Source organism: Myotis davidii, unplaced genomic scaffold (assembly GCF_000327345.1).
Source record: "Myotis davidii unplaced genomic scaffold, ASM32734v1 scaffold533, whole genome shotgun sequence".
Taxonomy (NCBI): domain Eukaryota; kingdom Metazoa; phylum Chordata; class Mammalia; order Chiroptera; family Vespertilionidae; genus Myotis; species Myotis davidii.
Genome location: NW_006285996.1, coordinates 561,266 through 578,686, shown reverse-complemented (window position 1 = coordinate 578,686; position 17,421 = coordinate 561,266). Strand labels below are relative to the sequence as shown.

Here is a 17,421-nt window from a genome sequence, read left to right as displayed (position 1 = left end):
AGAGGGGGGGGAAGAGGAACAACTGTGTAATCTGAACAAAAAAGATTTTTATAAAAAGGGAAAAATCGAGAAAAAAAACTTTTAAAAATTTACATAAAATGAACAATTTCCCAGAAAAAATATAATTCACTCAGATTCAAGAAAAAAATAAGCCCTGATCGGTTTGGCTCATGATAGAGCGCGGGGGGGGGTAAGGGCAGAGTGTGGGGTTGGAATCGGGTGGAGGGGAGCTATAGGGGGGGGAAGAGGAACAACTGTGTAATCTGAACAATAAAGATTTTTTTAAAAAGGGAAAAATCGAGAAAAAAAACTTTTAAAAATTTACATAAAATGAACAATTTCCCAGAAAAAATATAATTCACTCAGATTCAAGAAAAAAATAAGCCCTGATCGGTTTGGCTCAGTTGATAGAGCGTTGTCCTGGGGACTGAAGGGTCCCGGGTTGGATTCCAGTCAAGGGCATGTACCTTGGTTGCAGGCACATCCCCAGTAGGGGGTGTGCAGGAGGCAGCTAATCGATGTTTCTCTCTCATCGATGTTTCTGGCTCTCTATCCCTCTCTCTTCCTCTCTGTAAAAAATCAATAAAATATATATTTAAAAAAAAAAGAAAACCCTGAATATTCCCCCCAAAAAAGATATGTTTAACCCCTAACTCCCAGTGCCTCAGAGTATGACCTTATTTGGAAAATTGGTCTTTAAGGATGTAATTACTTAAGATGAGGTCATATAGGAGTAGGGTGGGTCCCTACTCCAATATGACTGGTGTCCTTACAAGAAAACAGCCACGTGAAGACACAGAGACACAGGGGGAGAAGGCCACATGAAGGTGGAGGCAGAGATTTGAGCGATGCAGTACAAGTCAAGAAAAAAGGGGATCTCAGCCATCACCAGAAGCCTGGAGTGAGGCATGGAACAAATTCTTCCTCAGAGCCACCAGGAGGAACCAACCCTGCTGACACCTTGATTTCAGGCTTCTGATCTCCACAGCTGTGAGAGAATACATTTCTGTAGATTCAAACTGCCCAGATTATAGTTCTTTGTTATGGCAGCCCTAGGAAACAAACAACCAATAACTACTGCAGTGATTGAAATGATAGTTTAAAATCTGCATGTGCTGAACTACCCCCCACCCCCCCCACACACACACACAGACATACATACACACGCACACAGAGTGATCCCTTTCAGCCTCCTCATCATATGGACAAGTAATCTGAGGCCCTTAGAGACTTCCCGTACAGATTGCCTAGCAGGTTGATGGCAATGATAGACCCGGTAGTGATGGGCCGGATAGTCCCGAGCACTCTGGTGACAACTCTGTACTCTAAATTGGGACAATAAACCCCTGGACACTTTTCATGGGCTTGTTTTTTCTTTCCAGGTGTTCGAAGATGTTGTAAAAGTAATTCTCTACCCCAATGAGAATATCTTCCGAATTCTCTTTTCTGATCAATCAGGCCAGATATAGTATCCACTGGAGCACAAGGACACCTATATTGACATATATGGCACCTAAAAAGTCTAGAATTTGGGCTGGGACATGGTTTTACCAAGGCCTGCACTCTCTGCAGGGCTCTGCAAGGGGATCCCAAGGGACTGCTTATGCCTTAACCATCTTCCAGTTACCCATCGGGAAACCTGGCTGTGCTCTCCTTCTGTACGCAAGAGAGCCAGTTCACATATATCATTTTGGAAGACTGTGAAGAAGGGTGTGTTCGAGCCCTTATCAACAACAATGGCCATGCCACCATCTATGATGAATACAGAGAAATCTGGTAAGTTTAGGTCATGAGTCCCAAACACTTATCCGCATGAAGAAGCAGTGTGGTTAAGGCTTGACTCACTCATTTCTCTCTGTCTCTGTTTCTCTCTGTCTCTCTCTGTCTCTCTCTCTCTTTCTCCTGCTCTCATTCTTACCCTCTCTCCCTCTCTCCCTCTTACTTTTGCTTGTGAATTCATTCATTGCACTCACACATGTTGGAATGGGGAAATGGGTACCATGATGGACCAGTAATACAGGTCCCTGACCTCAGACAAGGCCATTGTCCTTGTCCCACCAATGCTTTCCCCATGAGTGAAATAGCAGTCACAGACTTGGGGCAACCACTTCTATTGCTTCATGTCCTTTACTCCCCTTGACAGTCAAACCTCATGAGAATTATCTTAGAAAGACCCAGGACCCCTCTATTCTGGGGGCCTCAAAGAGGAGGGTGTGGTGAGAGCTCTGGAAACCCATGTATTATATTCAAAAATATAACTTCTAAATATTTCATTGTAACTGAACTTAGTTCTTAAGTTCCCTTTCTGGTAATGGTGGAAAACTTCACCTTACCAATTCAAGGTGGTTTAGTCACTTCAAAATTTTTGCCCATCTCTTTGGGGTATGGACTGTCTTTTCAGGCTTCCTGTTCCTGCTGCGTTCTAAGTGGGCATGTAGTGGGAAGTGCATATTATCTTGGATCAGTGTTATATTTTCTTTCTTTCTTTTTGTTGTTGTTGTTGTTGTTATTTTGTTATCTTCATCCAAAGAGATTTTTCCTTTTTTTTTTTTTTTTTCTTAGAGAAAGTGGAAGGGAGAGGGAGAGACAGAAAGAAACATTGATGTGAGAGAGAGACATTGATTGCCTCCTGCATGCACCCAACCAGGGCTCAGGAACCTGCAACCAAGGTAGGTGCCCTTGACTGGAATTGAACCAAGCACCCTTCAGTCCACAGCTTGATCCTATATCTACTAAGCCAAACCAGCTAGGGCTTACACTTTCTTTCTTTCTTATTGATATTAACTTTTTTCTTATTAATTCTGCCCCCCCCTCCAGCCCTGCCCCCAGCCAAAAAAAAAAGACACAAGGATTTTCATATTCCAAGCCTTGGTTTTTAAGAATATTTTCTCCGTAAGGGTTTTTTCGACATTAGCTGTCTACTTTGTTCTCAGAGGTGTCTGCCCTCCCTGAAGGTCCCTTAGTATAAAAATGATATCTGAAAGGTGGAAGAAGGTACTAGATACAAGAACCACCAAGTAGTGGGGGCAAGAAACTTGGTTAAATTATCCCAAATGGCATCTGGCTGCATATAGGTGGGCCTCTTCTCTCTAATGACACTTATTTTTAGGGACAAAAGAGACTTTGGGGGAGTCTACTTTCATTTTCTTAATGAGAAAACAGCCTCAGGGAAGCTAATAAGTCACTTGCCCTAAACCATACATAAAATTATAGGCAAGAAATTTTATGGCATTTTGACTCAGCCTGAAATTAAGCATTTTTTTAAATTATCAAATAAGGTTTGCAAGAGAACCTACATCTTTTTTTTAATTTTATTTTTTATTACAAAGGGTATTACATATGTGTCCATTTTTCCCCCCACCCAAGACAGTCCCCTAGCCTCCCCTATCCCCCAGTGTCTTATGTCCATTGGTTATGCTTATATGCATGCATACAAGTCCTTTGGTTGATCTCTTACCCCCTTATCTCCTGCCCCCGAACCCTCCCCGGCCTTCCCGCTGCAGTTTGACACTCTGTTTGAGGCAGCTCTGCCTCTGTATCTATTATTGTTCAAAAGTTTATAATGGTCTCAATTATCCATGAATAAGTGAGATCATGTGGTATTTTTCTTTCATTGACTGGCTTATTTCACTCAGCATAATGCTCTCCAGTTCCATCCATGCTGTTGCAAATGGTAAGAATTCCTTCTTTTTTACAGCAGCATAGTATTCCATTGTGTAGATGTTCCACAGTTTTTTAATCTACTCATCTGCTGATGGGCACTTGGGCTGTTTCCAAATCTTAGCTATGGTTAATTGTGCTGCTATGAACATAGGGGTGCATATATCCTTTCTGATTGGTAGATCTCCCCTCCACCCAGTTCCCCCACTGCCCCAGGTCTTCACCACCCCATTGTCTGTGTCCATAGGTAATGCATATATTCATATAAGATCTTTGTTTAATCTCTTCCCACCTCCCCAACCCCCCTTTCCCTCTGAGAATCATAAGTCTGTTCCATTTCCATGCTTCTGATTTTATTTTATTCACCAGTTTATTCTGTTCACTAGATTTCTTATTCATTTATTTTGATTTTTAGATTCAGTTGTTGATAGGTATGTATTTATTGCCATTTTGTTATTCATATTTTTTATCTTTTTCTTCTTCCTCCTCTTCTTAAAGAATACCCTTTAATGTTTCATAGAATACTGGTTTGGTGGTGATGAACTCCTTTAGCTTTTTCTTATCTGTGAAGCTCTTTATCTGATCTTCAATTCTAAATTATAGCTTTGCTGGGTAATCTTGTTTGTCTCCAGCACTTGTCGTTTGTTGATTTGTTGGAGAACCTACATCTTTTTTTAATTATTTTTATCTTTATTGTTGATATTATTACAGATGTCCCTCTTTTTCCTCCCATTGCTCCCCTCCACCCAGTTCCCCCACTGCCCCAGGTCTTCACCACCCCATTGTCTGTGTCCATAGGTAATGCATATATTCATATAAGATCTTTGTTTAATCTCTTCCCACCTCCCCAACCCCCCTTTCCCTCTGAGAATCATAAGTCTGTTCCATTTCCATGCTTCTGATTTTATTTTATTCACCAGTTTATTCTGTTCACTAGATTTCTTATTCATTTATTTTGATTTTTAGATTCAGTTGTTGATAGGTATGTATTTATTGCCATTTTGTTATTCATATTTTTTATCTTTTTCTTCTTCCTCCTCTTCTTAAAGAATACCCTTTAATGTTTCATAGAATACTGGTTTGGTGGTGATGAACTCCTTTAGCTTTTTCTTATCTGTGAAGCTCTTTATCTGATCTTCAATTCTAAATTATAGCTTTGCTGGGTAATCTTGTTTGTAGTCTTTGCTATTCATCACTTTGAATATTTCTTGCCACTCCCTTCTGGCCTTCATAGTTTCTGTTGAGAAATCAGCTGACAGTCAGATAAGCATTCCATTGTAGGTAACTAACTGCTTTACTCTTGCTGCTTTTAAGATTCTCTCTTTGTCTTTAGCCCTTCGCATTTTAATTATGATGTATCTTGGTGTAGGTCTCTTTAGGTTCTTCTTGTTTGGGACTCTCTGTACTTCCTGAACTTGTAAGTCTATTCTTCCTTTTTTTTCATTTTGCTCTTCTGCTTGGCTGTTTTTTGCTTCCTCATATTTCAAATCATTGATTTGATTCTCAGAATCCTCTACTCTTCTGTTGAATCCCTGTATATTATACTTTATTTCCGTCAGTGGATGTTTAATTTATGACTGGTCCTTTTCCATTTTTTTTTTTTTTTGGAGGTTTCTAGAAGATTCTTGAGTAACCTTATAACCATTGTTTTGAACTCTACATCTAGTACTTTGCTTTCTTCCATTTCTTTCATTTGTGACATGTTTCTTTGTCTCCAGATTTTAGCTACTTCCCTGTGTTTTTTTCTATGTATTGGATAGAGCTGCTGTGTCTCCTTGCGTTGGTAGAGTGGCCTTGTGTAGTAGATGTTCTGTGGTTCAGCCTTCTCAGTCAACTGAGCTGGGAGCTCTAGGTGCACCTCTTTGTGGGCTGTGAGCCCACAAAGTCTTGTTGTAGTTGAGACTTAATTGCTGTTGGTGTCACTCCAGGACAATTGGCTGTGATGGAAGCTCTAGGTGCACCTCTTTGTGGGCTGTGAGCCCACAAAGTCTTGTTGTAGTTGAGACTTAATTGCTGTTGGTGTCACTCCAGGACAATTGGCTGTGATGGACAGCTGTGACTACAGTGGGAGAACTGCTGTGCAGGAGACACCCTTATGGAGCAGGATTTGCTTCAGTGGGGCTTTGGTGTTCACTTAGTCTGCCCCTTGTGTGTGTTGTTTATGGATGTGTAGAGTTGTAATTTGGTATGGTCTGACACTGCCCACTGGGTGCACTGACTCTTGGGTCTCCAGGGAAGTGCAAAGTCAGCCACTGCCTGGGGCAACCCAGGAGGAGCTACAGAGAGATCTGCAGATTCCTCCTCTTTGAATCAGGTTTGGAAGTACCCAGATGAGGTCCAACTATGAAGCAAGGCAGGCTGGTGCTGGTGCCCAGTATTGGGCTTTGTATTGATAGGTTTGGGGCTCCCTGACCCATTTGCAGCTTGTTTGAGAGATTTTAGACTGAGCAAGGACATATGCAACAGCCACTGCGCCCAGCTTGGGATGGGTTGTAAATTGGATGAGGTAGGATCTTAGGGAATCACCAGGGCATAGCAAACAGAAATGGCTTCCAGTCAGCCCTGTGACTGGTGAGGTCCCAGCATAGAAACAATGATCCCTGTGAGCACCTCTGTCTGGGAGAAAGCTGACCCTGAATCCCTACCCTGATGTTGGACAATCAGTTCCTCCTCATATGTGATTGTGTTCCCCCGAGCCTCACCCTGGTGCTGGAGCAGAAAAGAAAGCAGGACCTTGCAAGCTTAGTTCATACTGCCAGCCTTTTAAGAGGAACAGATGGGTCTCCAGCAGCCTCTGTGTCACTGAGCCACAATCCACACTGGTTTATACAGCCTGTAGTTCTTACTGCCTGTAAGGACTTCTTTTACCAGTTTTGGAAGGAACCCTGGGCTGGGGGTGTGCTCTGGGGCTGGGACCCATTGCCCCTCCAGGCGGCCTCTGCAGAGACAATTTCCCTCCCAATTAAAAAAGTGGCCCACATGGGTGCTGGACCAGCCCATTCCACACCTCCGCACCTCCTACCAGTCTCAGTGTGCTTTCTTCTTTACCTCTCTAGTTGTAGGACTTCCATTCAGCAAGCTTTCCAAAAGTTTTGGATGATGGTTGTTCTGTATTTTAGTTGTAATTTTGATGTGGTTGTGGGAGGCAGTGAGTATAGGCATTTACCTACGCCACCATCTTCAAATCCAAGAAACTACATCTTATCCCCTGAATCTCAGCCTATCAAAACCCAAGGGGAAGGATGGTGCTCGGATTCAGATTCTGTCGGTCTGGGTAGGGCTGGAGGCCTGCACTCTGTAAGAGATTCCCAGGCAGTTGTGCAGGTCTCCAGGGTGTAGGGCCCAGGCCAGCATGCCTCCACTAGCCTTCAGAAATCAGCCAAGGCCCATAAGCTGGCAGCAGCTACCTCATCTATCAGGTGTGACACCCCTCTAAAGACCGTAAGACAAAGACAGGAGACCCCGAAGGAAATACTTCCATCTCCTCATCAAAATCAACAACAGTGGATAGCCAAGCCATTGTGCTGACACAAGACCTTTTCTGGGACCCCAGGAAAAACTCAACCTCACAAGGGAATGAGCCCAATGTCCCATCTGGGGGACAGCAGTGACTAATGGCTCAATTTCTCTCCCCCAGAATAGCCTTGCTTCCAGGCCTCAGGCACCAGTCTCGGAGCCATTTCTGGATTCAGGGACCCCTAACTTCCATCTCCCATCTCTCTCTGTGGGCCTTGCTGTTTCTAGTCTTGAAGTTTTTTTCTGAAACTGCTAATCACTTCACCATTCATGGTTCTCAAGAGGGGAGATACACTGGCAGCTTCCACTTCTAATGCTGAGCTCCTTGTCACTGGAGAAAAGGGAGGCTGCCCCACATTGAAAGCTGCTCATTAGGTTCGGAGTGGGCCTCGTGAACCTCTGCAAAAGACCTCCACTCTTACCCACCCTGGCCTGGCCCCTCTGTCCACCCAAAGGCAGCCCCTGCCTTTCCCTCTTTGCTCTCCAGCTGCCCCCACAGCCGAGCACACACCCCCATAGTATCACTGTCATTTTTCTTGTCCTTCCATTGTGGTGCTGAAGGAGCAGGCCAATAAGGAAAGGGAAGAGGTCTCCTCAGCAGGTCCTGGCCCCTCTGCACACAGGCCTGGTGGGCCTCTCGTCTCCCCCCAGCAGCCCTTCCTCACTCAGCTGTCTGCAGTTGCCCAACATTTCTGTCCTGCCTCCCCTGAGGGCAAATGCATGTTATCTGAGTCATGCTCTAGTTTGGCTTAAACCAAAGCGAAGCAGCAGCATTTCAGGCCTCAGAGACTTGGATGAGAGAGGAACTATCTCTGTGTATCCTCCACACACACCCAACCCCCAAAATGTCATTGCACAGGGCAGAATGGGCTCCCCGTCCCAAGCTGCTTCCCTCCCTAGGGGCAGCAGCACCAAAGGAAAATTCGATCCTGTGAGGAAAGGTCCCTGAGAGAATTCATCGTTAGAACTGCAGTCCCTTTGTCACAGGGAGATCGATTTTGTGGCAAAGACCCGCCGAGTCATTTGGGAACACAAAGCTGCTCAACCGCGGCCATCCAAGCCTAATCATTGCTAGAAATGGCCACAGCTGCTCCCCAGGTCCCAGCCCCACCCCTCACCCTCAGTGTGTGCTGAGCTCCTCCATTGCACCCCAGGTGCTGGAAGGGATTTAGAGCTCAGCTGTTTAAGGACTGAATATTTCTTTGGTTGTTTTTTATTTCCATCTCCTCAGGAAAGGTGATGGCATAGTTGTAGTTTGCCGGTGTTTGGATACTAAACCCCAGCATCGCCCACAACCTCCAGGCCCTGGACTTGAGGAATCTCAGACCGGACCTCCTGCCAAGCTTCAGGGTCCCCCACAACAAGGGGCCCGGACCTGCCTGAACTCAGGGTTCCTGGTGGGTGGGTCTACACACTCCACAGCTTGGGGTCTTCACACCCCCTGAGGAGGAACCTCCAGATTTAGATAACTGGGGATTCTAGACCCGTTTTCCTGAGGAAGCCTCAGCCCAGAGCTGGGTGCCCAGGGCAGGGGCAGACCTCTGACCCCTGGGAAGACCTTGTGAGAGAACTGTGATAGGGGCCATCACAGGGTAGAGCTAGCAGGATCTGCTCCCCATGGGGTGGAAGAAAAGTCCCTCTCTGCCCTTTTCTCCATCGATGGTAATAAGGATATTCTAATGATGACCGAGTCATTGCTATGTCCAGGCACTTAATCCTCACAGCAACCCTCTGAGTGAAGTAGTAGTATCATCTGCAGTTGAAATTGAGGCATTGGGAGTAACTGGCCCTAGTGGCAGATCTAGGCTTTGAACTTGGAGATTCTGACTCCAGAGCCCAGATTTTTAACTCCTCACATGCAAACAGCCTCTTGTCTACGTAAAGAAATGAGGTAGGCCAGACCGGGCCCGAAGGTGAGAGACTTAGGACTTTTGCACTTTGTTTGCTGGGAAATGGGAAACAACAGGAGAATCTTAGATTGGGAGTGACAAGGAGTTCTCCTGTTGGAGGTGAACAAGGCTGCCTTTAGCCGGCCTCCTTCTCTGAGCTGACCTGTGAGGCCACCAGACAGCCCGGAGGAAACCTGGCAGGCGTCTGAGTGACCCTGGCTGCCCCACACGCACCTCCTCTGCTTCCCCGGCTCTCAGATCCGGAAGGGGGATATGGTTGGCTTCAGATGCCAAGAAAGGATGGTTCATAGACATGAGGGCCTGGGCTGGTGAGGGAGAAGCGCATGCACCCTCACTCATCCAACACCTATTTACGTGGGTCCCAGGCACGGTGCTGGGGCAGGAACTCATTGGGGAACCAAACGGACGTGGACCTTGCCCTGCAGGACCACGTTTTACATTTACATTTTAGTAAAGAAAACACAGACGGCAGACAAGTGCAGGTGTTCTCATTATTCAGGATGGCTCTGTTCTATGAAGTCTTCATGAACACTGAGTAGTGAGCACTGGACTCATTGCTTGTGGGGGAGTGTGTGTGTGTTTCACGTAGACAGAATCACAAACACGGGAAGAGCAGTGACACATCTGAGTCCTCTGATGCGCACGTTCCCCGCGGAGGCTGTGTGAGGTGCTGCCTCCCGGAGGACGGAGACAGGAGGCAGGGCTCGGTGGCTCAGAAGCCCCAGCTCTGGGGCCAGGTGGACTCCACCAGGATGGGTTGCTTTGAGGATTGAAGATTACCTTCACGAGAGATAGATACACAGTTCTCCTGGAACAACGGGCTCAGTATTCACTAAGTGTTCAAGGCGACTTTACAGAACCTAACACATACACAAATAACAAGAACCAACTATACGTATTAGTACATTATATGGAGGAAACCAGCAAGGAGCGAAGATGGAGAGTGACATAGGGAGCCAGAGGGGCTGGTCAGGAAGGGCCTCTGAGAAAATGATGCTTACGCAGGAGCCAGCTGTGCCAAGCAGGGTGGGAGTGCGGTTCCACGCAGAGGAAACAGCATGGCAAAGCCCTGAGGAGAAAAAGAGCACGTAGCCGCTGGGATGAAAGAAGCGCGTGGGAGTGGGGGGCCCAGGCACAAGACAAGGCTAGAGTCTGCACGGGAGGCTGAAGGGCTGCACCTCGTCTTGGACTTGCCTTCCTGGTTGGAACTTCTCCCACCCGCCAAGACCCATGGAAGCCTGTGGGCTGTTTGTGGGCAAAGGTTGAAGCAAGAAAGGGGGAGAGAGAGGGAGGGGGCAGGCCTGCATCGCCTCTGGCCCCATGGCCAAGTGCCCAGCTGCCTGAAGGGACTTCTCAATCTAGGTTGAGCCTGAGCCAAAACCTGGGCTACTACTTTGACAAAGACAAATCCCAGAAGGCCTGGAACTGGTGGAACCTGACCCTGCACGTCCACGCGCCCCCGGTCCGGTCTATCTCCTTAAGCATCAACCAGTATATCAAGGTACAAGTCAAGAGCCAAAATGAGATCATCTTCCGCTTCGTCCACCAAACAAACCGCATTTCCTTAAACCTGGGCACCAAGTACAAGGTAAGGTCTCAACTCCCCACACCTCTGCCCACCTGCACGCAGGCCACGGCTGGCTCTTACTGGTCGTGCCATGGGCCCCGGGCCATGTTCTGCATGACTCCAACCCATAGAAAAACAAGGCCACGATATCAACATGCCTCATTTGGCCTGACACTCACTACAACCCTGTCATCTGGCAGGGCCAGAAACAAAGGGGAAATGTGTGTCCCCAGCCCTACTCTCCTCCTCACACATGCTCATTTCCAAAGAAATGACTGCCTGGAAGTTCAAGGCCTCTGCCCAGTCCAGGCAGGAAGTCCCAAAGGAGAGTTAGTTTCCTCGGCTGTTATAACAAATGACCACAAGCTGCGGGATTCAAATCAACAGAAGTTTATTTTCTCACAGTTCTGGAGCCTAGAAGGTTAAAATCGAGGTGTCAGCTACCTCCAAAGGCTCTAAGGGAGAATCCTTCCTTGTCTCTCCCAGCTTTTTGCTCCCCGGAATTCCTTGGCCTGTGGCAGCCTCCCTCCAGTCTCTGCGTCTGTCTTCATGTGGCCGCTCCTCCATGTCTCTCTGCACATCAACCTCCCTCTCCTTTCTCTTATAGGGACACCAGGAGTTAGGGCCCACCCCAAGTCCTCATCCACGGTCCTTAACTTGATTACATCGGCAAAGATCCTATTTCCAAATACGGTTACATTCACAGGTTACTGGCCATGTCTTTTGGGGGCCACTGCTCTGCCCACTACAAGGGGAGCGTCTGGACCCTAGCGTTCTCACTGTGACAGGGCAAGAGGCGGGCTATTGAGACCCTTCCTGACCACCAGAGTGAAGGCGGGGAACTGGGCAAACTCAGAGGCCTGGAGCTGCTGGGATCTGAACCTCTACGTCTGCACGGCCCCTGCCCAGTCTATCTCCTTAACTGCCCCCTGAGACACACACAAGATCCTGTTCCTGCTCCAGCTCTGCACCCCTCCCTCACCCCCCCCCCCTCCACAGAGGGCTGTTTACAGACCCACCAGAGAGGCATTCCAGGCCGCTGACAGCATGACTGCCTGGGGAGACAGATGGGCATGTCTTGTGGGAAGTGGGCCAGGCGGAGAAGCAGGCTGATGGAAGGGAAGAAGCAGACTCAAGCACAATTAAGCTGTATGACTACTATTTGAAAGGAGAGGAGAGAATGTGGCAGGTTAGGGTGACCACCACCCCAGTTTGCCCAGGACGGGGGCGTTTTCCAGGATAGGAGACTTTGAGAGCTAAAGCTGGGACCATTCATGCAGATCCAGACAGCTGGTCACCCTGGTCCCCTTGCCTAGGAAGGCTGCTGGTTTACAAGCTAAAGAATGAAGTCCCAACCTTCTCACCTACCTGGGCCCCCTAGAGCAGCCACCTCAGTAAAGAGATGATGCATACTTACAGTCTCCCCGAGTTTTCCCTTTGCCCCTGTACATGGAGATGAGCTAGGAGGGAGCAGCTAGAATGGAGAGGGCATGAGGACCTGGGGTTCCACTGAGGGAGGGTCAGCAAAGGAAACCAATGCCCCAAAGGGCAGGTGAATGGCTGACATGGTCAGAGTCCTGTGCCAGTGGAAGGGGGCAGCGGGCCAAAGCAAATGGATCAGCACAGATGTCCTCCCAGGACAGGCAGCGGGGCGTCCTGAGAACACGCCAGACTCTCCGCTTCCCGTGTGACACAGGCAGGCCTCTTGCTCCTTCTGAGACTGCTGTCGTTTATAAAGTGACAGTGACGTTGTACAGCTTCAATAAGACGCTTTGTGTGAAAACATTTCATAAGTTGGATACTTCATAGAAATAGAACATCTTGGTTTTCTTCAGCATTCTTCTGGGAGGCCCTTTGCTCGGCCTTCTGTAGCTACAAACCAAGGCCGAATTGCAGTAGAGGTGGCCTCCCTGGGCAGTCCTCATCCCAGCAAAACCCAGACACACCCTGGCGAGCCCGCAGTGGGAGTGCGGCCCGTGGCAGACACTTCGGACAGCCTCCCAACTGATGTCCCCAGGGGGGCACAGCCTTTGGATGGCAACCCACACCAGGTCTCAGGAGCTGGCACCCTTTGGCTTGGGTTCAGGCTGGGGGGTGGCCACGGGCACAGGCCCAGCCGTGTCCTCGGGAAGCAGCAGAAAGGTTGCTGGTGGCTGGGCTGGGAGTGGAGATTTGCCCTGGAGAGTGGCGTTTCCGGGGAAGACTCGGTCCTGGCCACAGGGGTCTGATCCTGGGGGGGTTCGGGGGGGGCGGTCTGGGGCAGCATATATCCTCACCTAGCCTTCCGTGAATTCCCACAGTTCATCAACCCGGAGAGGCTGAGAGAAATGAAGGTGAAAGCAATCCTGGAGGTGGACTTTGGTTCAACAGCTCGGAAGATGCAGGTCCTTCTGGGCAAAATGAGTAAGATCCTGCATTTCCTGACCATGTGTGATTTGGAAAACTTCATAGAGAGCGCCACGAACTTGCTGCTGGACAGCAGTCGGAAAAGGAAGAAGTTTTAGGTCCAGATGAGCGCCATCGCCGCACTGCCCCGGGCTTGCCAGCACCTGCTGGACGTCTCTGGAAGGTTATGGTCAGGAGCACCAAGGAAAACCCCAAAGTCTCGTTTTTGTCTCTTGAGAGTTGTTTTGTAATGTGGGGCCTGTCACGGTAGCTTGGTTTGACAGGAAAAGCCTTTGGGGTTCTGACAGACTCCGTGGCGGGGGACAGAAAGGACCCAGGAGCCGGCCCTGGCTCGACAGCATTAGAGGCAGGCTGTCTCAGGGGCAGGACAGTCCACAGCTGTCCTGCTTGCTCCCACTGGTCACTGCGACCTTCCTGCACCTGGTTGACTCAGGACATAGACCGTCTCGAAGGCTAGCTCTGCCAAGTGTTGGCTGTGTGGCAAGTAGCTTTACGCCTCAGTTTCTTCGTCTATGAAATGGGTCTAGAAATAGTAGCTCTCACTAACCCTGAACTCATCTCAAACACCTCCTCTCCCATCCCCACCAGGGCAGAGGGAAACCCAGACAGCAAACCACAGCCGCCTGCAGGGGGTCCCCCAAACCAGGAGCCAACTAAGCCCAAAAGGACCCAGACTAACCCCCCCTCCAATAGCTGGGGCCCTTCTGGTCACTGGTAATAGCTACCAACTGGAGTAGGTAAAGCAAAACAGGAAGCGAATGATCTGGATGGGAGATGCAACGGCTCTCAGAAAGGACAGAAGCATGGAAGGCCGCTAGAAGCCAGGAGGACGTCCATCCTCGTCTCTGCGACACTCATCTTGCTCTGAAGACATTTGCTATGCACCTCAGTTCACGTGACTTTGTTTCCTGATCTCTCGCACAACACCCAGTGGTCTCGGATTGGCTGGCTTATCTGGTGCAATCCAGGGTGATAAGGGGGGGCGGGTTATGTCTTGTAAACATGGTTCCTAGTTGATGCCTGAGCATGGGAAGGGGTGGGAGTTGCTAGAACAGGGGACTCAGGAGCTGGGCGGTGTGCCTTTTAAATCCCTGGGACACGGCAAATTTCCCAGGGTGATCTCAACTGCCGCCTAAACCAAGACGAAACCCCTTCTAGCACTTAGCCCTTCCCTGCCAGGAGCCGGGTGCCCGCCTCCTGCTCTCACACTGCCTGCCTCCACCTCTAGCCACCACCCCAGGCGTGAAGCTGCGCAGCTGGGCTGGGACTAGGGTACTGAGGCCAGTGGGGAGTCACAGCCACTTCCACTGTTCGACTCAGACTTGTTGGTGAACAGTATCATCAGCTAAAACTACAGTTACCACCATACCTGGCATGGATGCACTGTAGACGTGGAGCTTTGCAGGCCACCCCCAACATGCCCGTGGGCCTTGTTGGTTGGGCACCTCCACTCAGGAGGCGGAGAAGCCCCTTTCCTCACGGGCACTAGAGACAAAGCTCCTGAGTCGCACTTGGCAATGAGCAGGTCCTTCCAAGCTTGCAGCCGTTACTCCCAGATGTTTCTCCCGGGACTGAAGGCCTCGGACCTGAAGGCGGGTGCGCCCTGGAGTCAGACAGGCCTGGTTGGCCATCTTGGCAGCACCGTTTGCCAGCTGTGGGGCCTGGGGCAAGGCAGTGAGGCCCGCTAGACTCCGTTCCTCACCTGAAGTAGGAAGAGTTACAGTGAAGACGAAAGGAGGTGGCGTCGGTAAGGCACTGTGGTGCTCAGTAGGTGCGGCTCTTACTGTTTTCAGCCACTTCCTCTCCTCAGTCTTCCTCCTCCACCAAACCTGAACACAGGCTTCCGTTAGTGCAGAGGCTGTCCGCAGGCAGCCTTGCAGAGGCATTTTGTCTCGTCAGTCCCGTTTTAAACTATGTTGTTGCCAGCATTTAATAGATGGGAGGTTTCCAGCCGCTCCTGTAACGCCTGCTCTGGGCAGAATACTGAACTCTGAGTTATTTCCACCAGGAAAAGCGAATCACCTCACAGACTGGGCAGTAAATACTGACAGCAGCCAACCAGCTGGCCAGGCCTGTAAAAGCCCGGATCCCACCCGTCAGTCTCCTCGGGCTGCTGGAGCCAAGGGCCACACACTGAGCAGCTGGAACCATGGAGACTGATGGTCTCGGCTCTGGAAGCTGGAAGCCCACAGTGCAGGGCTTCCCTGAGCAGGTGCTGGGGAGGGTGTGTAGCCGGGCCTTTCTCCAGCTTCGGGTAGCTCCTTGGCTTGTGGCAGCATCACTCCAGTCTTCACAGGGAGTTCTCCCATGTGTCTGGGTCAAATTTCCCCCTTTAATGTGGACACCACTCATAATGGCTCAGGGGCCACCCTACTGCAGTCCGGATCCCACCCCGTGTCCGTGTGCTCCAGTGCGCCTCACCTCACCAGTAATTACCTCTGCAACAGCCCTGTTTCCAAATCAGGGCTGTGGTACTGGGCATCAGGACTTCAACACATGAATGTGGGGGACACAGTTCAACCCTAACACATGTCTGCCTCACACCCCAGCCCCGCTCAGGCCCTGCACTTCCTGAGGGGACGAGCCCTCTTGCTCATTATCATTTCTTCTTCAGTGACTTGGCAGGAAACGGTGCTTCTCCTACAAACAAAAATGGACTCAGTTGGGCTGTTTATCAATACAGTGGGGACTTGACTTATGAGTGTCCTGACTAACAAGTTTTTCGAGACACGAGCCGTCTCTCAGCCGATTTTTTGCTTTGAGTTGCGAGCTAAAATTCGGGTTATGAGCCAGCTTCAGATACCCCACTGCTATTTGGCACAGCGAACGTCACAGTGAACGCCACAACATCAGCCCAGCATCACGTGTCTCACTCGTTCACTTTTTGATTTGACATACAAGTAATTTGAGTTACGAGCTCCATCATGGAACGAATTAAACTCGTAAGTCAAGGCCCCACTGTACTAACTGTTCAGTGACACACAAGGGTTTCCTGATGGGTATCCACATCAGTGAATGCCCCAAAGCACATGGAGTCTCGTCCAGTGCCTACAGAAATTACTAATTAATTCGGTAATAATTACACCATGTAATAGGCATGCACTGGGCGCCTACCCTGTGCCGAAGGTCCAAAGAGAACAGGTTGTCTGCCCTCGAGGATTACAGAGTGGGGATCAGACACACAAGCAACAGCAAAAGGATGAAGGTATTGCTTTGTGAAGGAGCACAGTGGGAGCAAAGGGGTCACCCGGGGAGGTGGGAGAGGTCGCAGGAAGCCTCTCTGAGCCAGGGCTGAAGAAGGACCAGGAGCGGGTGGGGCGCGCTGGGAGTCTCCAGGAGCAGCAAGCCTCTGTGCAGAGACAGAGAGCATGTAGGGCAGAAAAAAGGCACCAGATAGGGAGCCTGTTGGAGAGTATCTTGCTACACAACCCCCAGCCCCTTCCTTTATGGGGAAAACACTCTTCTGAGTATTTATTTGTGGGCAGCCATGCCCTGCTTGCCAGGAAGAAACTAAAAAAGGTCGTATCAGTCAGGGGCCAGTGAGGACCCAGTAATTCCAGCAGGGAAAATGTAACAAAGCCTAGCACGCTAATACTAAAAGGGACCTGAAAGAGAACTCTAGAAGCCCAAGAACAGCAAATGAAAGGCAGTGTTTTCCCTCCCTCCCTCTCTCCCCATCTCCTTTCTTTAGAATGCACCCAAGAAGGGAACTAAGAACTTAAGGGGAGGATGTGACTGCAGCCCTGGCTGGTGGGGAGGTTCGGGCCAGGGAGCTGGAGCTGGTGCACAGGGTGTGGCCTCCAGGTTGCGGAAGCTGCTTCACAAAAAGCTTTCTGCAGGGTGCCAGGAAAGCTCGAGGGAGAGGGGGTGCGCCAGACCTCCCATGCAGTGCTGACAGCCCAAACAGAAGGGAACGGACAAACAGAGCCCCGCCCAGGCCTCGCGTGCACCTCCAGCACCAGCAAAGCCTAACATTGCACCAGCTGGCAGCGGAGGCATGTTCTCAGGGCCGGCTCAGAGTCTCAAAGCTGGGCAAAAAGGGTGGATTTAGAGCTGATAGGAATAAACCAGTAACTAGCACAGAGGTCGTCTTCTCTATGCTCCAACACTGTATTGAAGTATGGACTATCACACACACACACACACACACACACACACACACACGCACATGGGTGCTTCATGGGGAGTGATCTTGGCCAAGATGAAAGCAGTTGAGTGATGCCCACCCAATCCAGGACTCACACGGAAGTGGAGACCTGACCAACTCTTTCTGCTTTGAAAAAAGAAATGTATCTGTGATGCTCCCTGTTCTTATCCCTTTGCTCCTGCAGCACCAGTCTGTCCCTAAGCCCACTTCCTTCC

General features: G+C 49.6%; 1 protein-coding gene across 1 annotated transcript in view; it reads left to right on the top strand.

The window, feature by feature from the left end:
* The window catches only part of ERICH6B (glutamate rich 6B), a 66,400-nt gene extending 53,243 nt beyond the window's left edge, over window positions 1-13,157 (top strand). The window contains exons 10-13 of the mRNA XM_015559680.1: window positions 1,383-1,468; window positions 1,624-1,776; window positions 10,449-10,674; window positions 12,954-13,157. Coding sequence (XP_015415166.1) covers window positions 1,383-1,468; window positions 1,624-1,776; window positions 10,449-10,674; window positions 12,954-13,157 — 669 coding nt within the window. The remainder of the gene's footprint in view (window positions 1-1,382; window positions 1,469-1,623; window positions 1,777-10,448; window positions 10,675-12,953) is intronic.
* Window positions 13,158-17,421: the final 4,264 nt, after the last annotated feature.